This window comes from Cherax quadricarinatus, chromosome 42, assembly GCF_038502225.1.
Source record: "Cherax quadricarinatus isolate ZL_2023a chromosome 42, ASM3850222v1, whole genome shotgun sequence".
NCBI lineage: Eukaryota > Metazoa > Arthropoda > Malacostraca > Decapoda > Parastacidae > Cherax > Cherax quadricarinatus.
The window spans coordinates 27,657,625-27,668,454 of record NC_091333.1 but is presented as its reverse complement, the minus strand read 5'-3'; the positions used below and the strand labels follow the sequence as shown (position 1 = coordinate 27,668,454).

Genomic DNA, 10,830 nt, shown 5'->3' with positions numbered 1-10,830 from the left:
AGAAGCTGGAGCAAATTTGCTAGCTTCACTAGTACTAAACTTGTCAATAACAGGTGTTAGTAGAGGACAGATTGAACTTGCTAGCCTCACTGGTACTGTACATGCAAACAACTGGTGTTAGTAACAATAACTGGGTATACATAACCTCTGCTTCACTCTCTCTCAACCCATGTCATATAGTCAATTAGTTATTTTTATTAGAACGTAATCTTCCCAAACCAGACTGGGAACAAGCACCACCTCTCCTTTCTTCTTCATCATCAGAGGTACAGACAACAGGTGCCACAGCTCCTCGGGTAGAAGTTGCTTGCATCAGTTCAGCATCAGGCCCTGTGCGATTTTCGTACAACAATACATTTAATGTTTCTTCATAGATTCTTGCCTCCGGGAACTCAACCTAAAAAAACCAACGAGTCAGATCATGATACAACTGCAGTTCAAAATAGCAGGCACTACTTGATAAACAAATTCACTTAATGTTAAATTTACAGAAGCAAATACAGGTCTCGTTATTTGTAAAACACCCTTTTAAAAATCTTAACAATGGTTCCAACCTATTTATTACGTCTTAATAACATTGGCATTAATTATTACAATAAACTATAGCTCCAGAACATTAACCAGATACAGGGTAATGAATTAATACAATTTGCTAAATTTCCACAAATTCTTAAGTTATTTCCAGTTAAATCTTACTTAACATGCAGTGTTAAGTCATGGTGCAGTGTATAACCTAGGAAAAAACAGTTTAAAAGAATCTTAAAATTCAGCCCCCCAAAAATATGTTTAAGTACAGTAATATACAACCTGCATACCTTCTGTAAGTCTATACATATGCCTTGGTTACCAATACACAATACTGCACAGGCCATCAATGCATACAAATCTGAGATTATAAAAACCACAAATTCACATGTGAGAGTTTACATTTATGAATATTTTTACATTCCTCAAATATTCTACAATAACAAATGTGAGGATAATAATTTTTTTTTTTATATTCTTCAAGTTTGAAGTAAACATATAAACATCATGTGATATTCTCAAATGCTCAATTATTTCTCACAACATATCTATCTTGAAATACATATACAGTACAATAAGTAATAATCCAATGACAGAGTATTGTTACAGTACTAGCAGTACTCACACACCTCCATATTTGTTGAAAATGTACAAATATTCAAATAATGTACATTTTCTTTTTATTAACAAACCAGCTGCATCCCACCAAGGCAGGGTGGCCCAAAAAGAAAAACGAAAGTCTCTTTTTTTAAATTTAGTAATTTATACAGGAGAAGGGGTTACTAGCCCCTTGCTCCTGGCATTTTAGTCGCCTCTTACAACACGCATGGCTTACGGATGAAGAATTCTGTTCCACTTCCCCATGGAGATAAGAAATAAACAAGAACAAGAACTAGTAAGAAAAAAGAAAACCCAGAGGGGTGTGTATATATATATGCTTGTACATGTATGTGTAGTGTAACCTAAGTGTAAGTAGAAGTAGCAAGACATACCTGAAACTTTTCACGTTTATGAGACAGAAAAAAGATACCAGCAATCTTCTTCTTTCTTTCAACACATCGGCCATATCCCACCGAGGTGGGGTGGCCCAAAAGGAAAAACGAAAGTTTCTCCTTTTACATTTAGTAATATATACAGGAGAAGGGGGTTACTAGCCCCTTGCTCCCGGCATTTTAGTTGCCTCTTACAACACGCATGGCGTACGGAGGAAAAATTCTGTTCCACTTTCCCATGGAGATAAGAGGAAATAAACAAGAACAACAACTAGAAAGAAAATAGAAGAAAACCCAGAGGGGTATTACCTGGGTATGTATATATATATGCTTGTACATGTATGTGTAGTGTGACCTAAGTGTAAGTAGAAGTAGCAAGACGTACCTGAAATCTTGCATGTTCATGAGAAAAAAGGACACCAGCAATCTTACCATCATGTAAAACAATTACAAGCTTCAATTTCACACTCGCATGGCAGGACGGTAGTACCTCCCTGGGCGGCTGCTGTCTACCAACCTAATAGAGGTATCATCCGACTTACAACCGAGTTTGGTTCCGACCAACTGGTCTTAAGTTGAAATGGTCGTAAGTCGAACTTTACTACTGAATATCAACATCACATTTTTGTAATGACTTTATTTTATTGTTTTATTTTGGTAATTCATTTTTTACTTTACTTCTTATGCTGCTAGTATGGTATTTTATACTGTAAGGTTTAGGATAAACACTGTGTACAACACAAACAGTTGTTTATTTCCCAGAAATTTGGCATACAAAACATGGTTGTAAGTCAAATGGTCGTAAGTCGGATGGTAGGTGTACTTAGGATCTTACAGTAGGGCCCCACTTATACGGCAGGTTAGGTTCCAGGCTACCGCCGGAAAGCGGACATCGCCAGAAAGCAGAATGCCATTTTCCCACTTATATATAAATGCCAGATAACAAGTTTACACTAACATATATTAAGTTAGCAATGGAACTAGGCATTAAAAAAACAATAAAAAGTAAAATATACAAAAAGTATACTCATTACTTACCTTAAAATATTTGTCGTCTTAATGTAGGGTGAGAGGTGAGCAGTATTTATTGTAAGAGGTTAGGTGTGGTAGGTATGGCCATCCTACCCACACATAATATACACTGGTACCTTGACTTATGAGTGCCCCAATTTGCGAGTTTTCTGAGTTTCAAGCTGTTGCTCGGTCGAATTTTTGCTTTGAGTTGCAAGCCAAAATCCGAGTTACGAGTAAGCTTCAGATACGCTGCCATTAGTTGGCGTAGTGAACACCACAACATATGCCCAGCATCCCATGTCTCACTCTTCAGTGCACATGGTTACCTCGCCATGGAAGCATCTCTCTTGTGTTGTGCTTGCAGTTTGTGCATTCTGTGCAGTTACTTTGCTAAATTTCTTTTTTTTTCTAACCATGGGTCTAAAGAAAGTAAGTGCAAAGGACAGTGCTGAGAAGAAGAGGATGCTCTCCATTGAATTAAAGCAGGAAATCATAGAAAAACACGAGTGAGGTGTGCACGTAGTACTACTACGATATTTTTTTATTAACACATCGGCCGATTCCCACCAAGGCAGGGTGGCCCGAAAAAGAAAAAACTTTCATCATTCACTCCATCACTGTCTTGCCAGAGGGGTGCTTTACACTAGTTATAAAACTGCAACATTAATACCCCTCCTTCAGAGTGTAGACACTGTACTTCCCATCTCCAGGACTCAAGTCCGGCCTGCCGGTTTCCTTGAATCCCTTCATAAATGTTACTTTGTTCATACTCTAACAGCATGTCAAGTATTAAAAACCATTTGTCTCCATTCACTCCTATCAAATACGCTCATGCACGCTTGCTGGAAGTCCAAGCCCCTCGCACACAAAACCTCCTTTACCCCGTTCCTCCAACCCTTCCTAGGCCGACCCTTACCCCGCCTTCCCTCCATTACAGATTTATACACTCTTGAAGTCATTCTGTTTTGTTCCATTCTCTCTACATGTCTGAACCACCTCAACAACCCCTCCTGAGCCCTCTGGATGATAATTTTGGTAATCCCACACCTTCTCCTAATTTCCGAACTACGAATTCTCTGCATTATATTCATGCCACACATTGCCCTCAGACATGACATCTCCACTGCCTCCAGCGTTCTCCTCGTTGCAACATTCATCACCCATGCTTCACACCCATACAAGAGTGTTGGTATAACTATACTCACATACATTCCCCTTTTTGCTTCCACATACAAAGTTCTTATTCTCCACAGACTCCTAAGTGCACTCACCTCATCCTTCATAGACCCATCTGCTGACACGTCCACTCCTCAATATCTGAATACATTCACCTCCTCCATACTCTCTCCCTCCAATTTGACATCCAGTCTATTGTCACCTAATCTTATTATCCTCATAACCTTACACTTTCCTATATTCATTTTTAATTTTCTTCTTTTACATACCCTACCAAATTCATCCACTAACCTCTGCAACTTCTCTTCAGAATCTCCCAAAAGAACAGTGTCATAAGCAAAGAGCAACTGTGACAACTCTCACTTTGTGTTTGATTCTTTAACTTTTAACTCCACACCTTTTGCCAAGACCCTAGCATTCACTTCTCTTACTACTCCATCTATAAATATATTGAATCATGGTGACAACACACATCCTACATACTCTAACCTGAGCCTCACTATCCTCGTAAAAACTCTTCACTCCTTTCAGTAACCTACCTCCTATACCATACACCTGCAACATCTGCCACATTGCCCCCCTATCCACCCTGTTATATGCCTTTTCCAAATCCATAAATCCCACAAAAACCTTGTTTCCCTTATCTAAATACTGTTCACCTATATGTTTCACTGTAAACACTTGGTCTACACACCCCCTACCTTTCCTAAAGCCTCCTTGTTCATCTGCTATCCTACTTTCTGTCTGACTCTTAATTCTTTCAATAATAAGTCTACCATACACTTTACCAGATATATTCAACAGACTTATTCCCCTATAATTTTTGCACTCTCTTTTATCCCCTTTGCCTTTATACAAAGGAACTATGCATCCTCTCTGCCAATCCCTAGGTACCTTACCCTCTTCCATACATTTATTAAATAATAGCACCAACCACTCCAAAAGTATATCCCCTCCTGCTTTTAACATTTCTATCTTTATACCATCAATCCCAGCTGCCTTACCCCCTCTCATTCTATCCACTGCCTCACAAACTTCCCCCCCACTCACAACTGGCTCTTCCTAACTCCTACAAGATGTTATTCCTCCTTGCCCTTTACATGAAATCACAGCTTCACTATCTTCACCAACATTTAACCCTTTGACTGTCGCGGCCGTATATATACGTCTTACGAGGTACCGTGTTTGACGTATATAAACTCATAAATTCTAGCGGCTTCAAATCAAGCAGGAGAAAGCTGGTAGGCCCACATGTGAGAGAATGGGTCTGTGTGGTCAGTGTGCACCATACAAAAAAAAATCCTGGAGCACGCAGTGCATAATGAGAAAAAAAAAACTCCGACCGTTTTTTTTAATTAAAATGCCGACTTTGTGGTCTATTTTCGTATAGTATTTATGGTTGTATTCCCGTTTTCTTGGTCTCATTTGATAGAATGGAAAACATATTATAGAAATAGAGGTGATTTTGATTGATTTTACCTATTTCAGCTACCCACTAAAGTGATCAGAAATTGGTAATTGGCCATTTCATACAAAATTCAAGGAAGGCCAATTTCAAAATAAGGTCTGGAATTAACAATACAAACATTTCAAGCACTAAAATAACATTTTCTCTGTTCATTAGTCACATCTCCAGGCCCCTCTTATATTATGCTTGCTTTCCATTTTTAATTTTTATTCACACAAAAAAATAGAACATTTACTGTTATGCAGACTAGTGCATTACTGTAAAAATGGTATAAATAATATCAGCACCTGGTTGATCAGGCTCTGATCCACCAGGAGGCCTTGTCACAGACCGGGCCGCGGGGGCGTTGACCCCCGGAACTCTCTCCAGGTAAACATTTGTGAAAGCATATTAGACCCACAAGTTGACATGTATTGGATGCGTGACATGATTAGTTTATTCTTGAACATCGGCAAAACTCAAACATTTCCGCTACTTTGAACTCAATTTCAAGGTATACTTTTATTCTGTAAATCATTCAAAATCACCTGTATTTCTGTAATATAAATTTCATTCTATCAAATGAGATCAAGAAAATGAGAATACAACCATAAATACCATATGAAGATACACCGCAAAGTCACTGTTTTAACCCCTTCAGGGTCCGAGGCCAAAATCTGAAGTGGTGCTCCAGTGTCCAAGAAATTTTGGAAAAAAAAAAAAAAAAAATTATTTTTTCTTACAGAATTAAAGAGCATATTTTTGTGAAGGTAATAAGACAAAAAAAAATTCTGATCAGTACTTAACGAGATACAGTGCCAGGAAGTTTGTGAAAAATGATGTGGTGGCGGCAACATCGACGAATTCCACATACGCGCATTACATTATTTTGCGGTTTTTGTTGTTTTTTTCTTTTCTTTTCCAATTTTTTTCTATTCCTACTAACATTTGGGGCCTGAGAGACCAATACTGTATATAATGTATATATATAAACTCACTGTATTGAACACAATAACCACACTAAAGTTATTATCATATTATTGTTTACCACTGTTGTTTATTACAATAAACATGCACAAATCTTGTATAATACTAATGTTCTATCATATATTTACATATTTACAATCACTGGACATGGTTTTAGAACTGCTGGAGCTTGTGGAACTCCTTGAAACAAGGCACCATGCACAGAGGCACCTTACATTCCTCACACATAAACCGAGTGTCTTTGCGTCTTTGTTGCCGTCGTTTTGTTAGTGCACAGACGATGCATCTCTTCTGAGCAAATTTCTTCTGAGTTGAAGGAAGTTGTATTATGAAATGATCACCTTCCCTCCTCAAACGCTTGGGTATATCCTGAGTAATTCGAGGACCTTGTTGTATAGCAGGTGTTCTTACCTGGTACTTCATTATGAGTTGTCTGACAACAGACAAACAAAATTCACCATACGGTGGTCTGTTGCCAGTCTTTACTTGGTACATATTATATGCATTGAGTACTGAAATGTCCATGAGATGGAAGAAAAGTTTCATGTACCACTTGTAACTCTTACGAACACAGTCAACAAAACCAATCTGCATGTCACATTTGTCAACCAAGTGCATGTTTTGTGTATAATCAATCACTGTCACTGGTTTTCGAATACGTTCATTAGTCATTCGATCAACTTTGCCACTGTCTTGCATTTCATTACGGTGAATGGTTGTCAACAATGTGACATCTCGTTTGTCATGCCACCGTAATGCCATGATGTCATTGGCAGTAAACACCTGCACATCATCACCACGAGCACCTGCGTTGAGCCTGGGCATATGTTTACAATTAGAACGCACTGTGCCACACACATCTGTCTTGTTCACTCGCATGAAATCACTGAGTAATGGGCTTGTGTACCAGTTATCGGTATATAATGTATGCCCCTTACCAAGATAAGGTGCCATCATGTTTCTCACTACGTCACCTGAGATACCCAATAACATCTTGGTATCTTTCAATGTTTTACTTCCCATGTATACAACAATATCCAACACCAGGCCACTGTCACAGTCACAGAGTACAAACAGTTTTATACCAAAGCGTTTCCTCTTGCTTGAATGACAGTCTACCTTTGAACAAAATCAAAGACTCGTCAATTACAAGATTCTTGAATGGATAAAAGTATATGCTGAACTTTTGTTTGAGATACATGAAAACATTTCTAATCTTATATAACCTGTCATTACTCAAGAAATCGTAATGACACGATTGCAAACAACCTGTCATTTCTGTCAGGCCTGGTTTTGTCAGAGAAGTGCAACATACGTAAGAGTAAGATAAACCTGTTCACTGGGATGATTTCACTGAAGACCAGGGTAGAAATTAGCCCATCTGTGGACCAGTATGCTTTTATATTATGCTTATAGACGTGAGGCATAAGCATTATTGTTGCAGAAAGCAAATACATTTCTGCAACAGTCGTCTCTTTCCACCTGTGTAGTCTTGACTGGGGTGATATGATCGTATTTGCCATGGTGTACTCAAAATACTTATTACTTTCCCCGACAATAGTTTCCATCAATGGCTGGTCAAAGAATAATTCAAAGAATTCCAGTTCATTGGCCGTGGTTCCAAGGGGACAAGTAGGTAGAATTCCACTTTGAGAGTCATCAAAGTGGTGAGGCTTGGGAACAAAATTGGGATTTTGCTGCCAATCCCACATACGGTTTGCTGGTGGATACTGGACATCATAGGCTGGTTGTGCGGGTGGATGTGGTTGTGGTGGGCTGGTGGCTGACGCTCCGCTTTGTCCTTGAACTGACGAGTCAGCAGCGTGGGTCCCAGCGTGGGCTGGTGAGTCACACATGGCGGTGCCACTACCATCACCACTACCACCATCCACTGATGCCTGTGGTCTATCCATGCCAAGTGTAGCCACATCATCCTCACTATCACTACCTAAAACTGGTGTAGGGCCACGGGATGTACTCCGGGATGTACTCTGTCCCCTGGGCACAGCATAGGGTACACTACCCGAGCGCATGCGGCGGCGAACATACTGACGCTTCACTGGTGAATATGATTCCTCACTATCACTACTCGAATGATCGTCGAGCGCAATAAAATCACAGTCCACGTCACTATCATCATTACTGAAGTCAGATGCCAGGCCACGCGAAAATATTAGTTTTCTCTTGCGTTGAGGCACAACCGACCGTGAGTCACGAGTGCCCACACCAGAGGTAGAAGGTTGAGGATCGTCAGGGTTTTCTGCACTATTATCGATATCCTGGTCATTCCTTTCGGTCACTAACTGATCAAAGCAGTAGAATTCGTCTTCATTTCCACTTCCATCAGTGTCAGAACTATCAGATAGGAAGAGGAGAGTCCCAATTTTCCAGGGAGTGAGAGCTGACTTGCGACGAGGCATGGTGAACAAGGGTAACTGAGCCGGCGTTCCCACAATGCTATGCGGGCGCCTAGATTTTTTGTTTATCGTACACCCACCACGCAGACCTATTCTCTCACATGTAGGCCTATGAGCGCTTTCGCGCTAAATTTGACGGCGCTAGAATTTTGGCGTAGATCTACGGTTTGGACACTCAACGTGAAGCCGTAGATCTACGGGACGGACCCTGAAAGGGTTAAACAAAAAACACTCGCAGTTTTTTTCTCATTATGCACTGAGTGCTGCAGAATTTCTTTTATACTGCGCACAGTGACCACTCGGACCCATTCTCTCATATGTAGGCCCACCGGCTATCTCCCAGAAGACTGGAAACCGCTAGAATTTTAGCACTGTATTACAGGACCGACAGTGAAAGAGTTAATATGGCATCTTCGAGACTAATAAGACACTCTTAGTGATTTTAATGTGTACTTGCATGCCAGCACAGTAAGTTTACTTAGGTACAAGTACACGTAAGTATAATTCTTTCTCTTTCTTTCAACACACCGGCGGGATCCCACCGAGGCAGGGTGGCCCAAAAGAAAAAACCAAAGTTTCTCCTTTTACATTTAGTAACATATACAGGAGAAGGGGTTACTAGCCCCTTGCTCCCAGCATTTTAGTCACCTCTTACGACACGCATGGCTTATGGAGGAAGAATTCTGTTCCACTGCCCCATGGAGAAGTATAATTATCAAGAGTTCAGGTCTGCCATCACAAATCCGGCAATCAGTTATTCGGTTCCTTCAGTTATTCGGCACTAATTTTGGCTAGCATAATTTCAAATTTCTAGGGTCGCCACACCAACCTGCTGGTACTGTTTGGTGGCACTACTTGCTGCACAAGTCATTCCAATTTCTTTTCTCCATTTATTGTTTTAACCTGCTTACTTTTAGCCCTAGCCATGGTTCCAATGAATAAAAGAAATATTTCTCATTATGTAAAGCACCGACACAGTACATTATCCATTAAAGATAAGGTGGCTTTGAAGCCACTGTCGGTTGTCATGAGCTCAGTCTTATGAAGCAGGAGAATATGCTTTATTATTACGCTAATATCAACACTACAGCTTATTTGCCTATCACAATTGATCTAATATGACATAAGAAACAATATAAATAACATAAAAGATGTTAAATACTCCAGAATAAATAATATTTGGCATAATACCGAGCAGTTCGACGGAGGTATGAAGAGGATATGGTATACAAATACCATTCTTCTATCCCTGTCTTGGGGGCTTATATTAGAGAAAACAAGAGTGTAGCACAGGGGAGTGATATACACTCATACTCCACCATAAACCTGAAACAAAAAAGTTATTTTTCTCTATATAGATTATCACACATAGCAGCATATGTGTAGAGAACCTAAGATAACCCAAAAAAGTCAACGTCGCTTAATTCTAGTACCTGGCTTGGGTTAGCCATATATGATTTTTAGTAAACATTCAATTCCCAGCCAGGGTAGAAACATTAGGCGTGTTTCTTTACACCTGTTGCCTATGTTTACCCATCAGTAAATAGGTACCTGGGTGCTAGTGGACTGGTGTGGGTGTTATCCTGGGACACTGACCTAAATTTCTTGAAATACTCTGCATAACAAGCGGCTTTCTATATAGTAGTATGTCACTGATGTCAGCTAGACCTGTATACCTTGTACATGTACTTGTAGTAAATAAAATTATTATTATTATTATTATTATTATAATAATAATATTATTATTGAGGTGGTTTGGACATGTAGAGAGAATGGAGCGAAACAGAGTGACTTCAAGAGTGTATCAGTCTGTAGTGGAAGGAAGGCGGGGTAGGGGTCGGCCTAGGAAAGGTTGGAGGGAGGGGGTAAAGGAGGTTTTGTGTGCAAGGGGCTTGGACTTCCAGCAGGCATGCGTGAGCGTGTTTGATAGGAGTGAATGGAGACAAATGGTTTTTAATACTTGACATGCTGTTGGAGTGTGAGCAAATTAACATTTATGAAGGGGTTCAGGGAAACTGGCAGGCCGGACTTGAGTCCTGGAGATGGGAAGTACAGTGCCTGCACTCTGAAGGAGGGGTGTTAATGTTGCAGTTTAAAAACTGTAGTGTAAAGCACCCTTCTGGCAAGACAGTGATGGAGCGAATGATGGTGAAAGTTTTTCTTTTTCTGGCCACCCTGCCTTGGTGGGAATCGGCCAGTGTGATAATAAATAATAATAATTATTTTCTCAGTTGTTTGTTGGGTTATCTTATTCAAACTTGGGCAATGTATG

The 10,830-nt window shown here is 39.9% G+C and overlaps 1 protein-coding gene across 1 annotated transcript in view; it reads right to left on the bottom strand.

Moving 5' to 3' along the window:
• Positions 1–10,830, bottom strand: part of LOC138853884 (BTB/POZ domain-containing adapter for CUL3-mediated RhoA degradation protein 2) — a gene marked incomplete at its 5' end in the record, with an annotated part of 30,172 nt that overhangs the window by 1,470 nt on the left and 17,872 nt on the right. Inside the window, 1 exon segment of the mRNA XM_070093448.1 lies at positions 1–397. This exon segment is cut by the window's left edge and continues 1,470 nt beyond it. Coding sequence (XP_069949549.1) covers positions 185–397 — 213 coding nt within the window.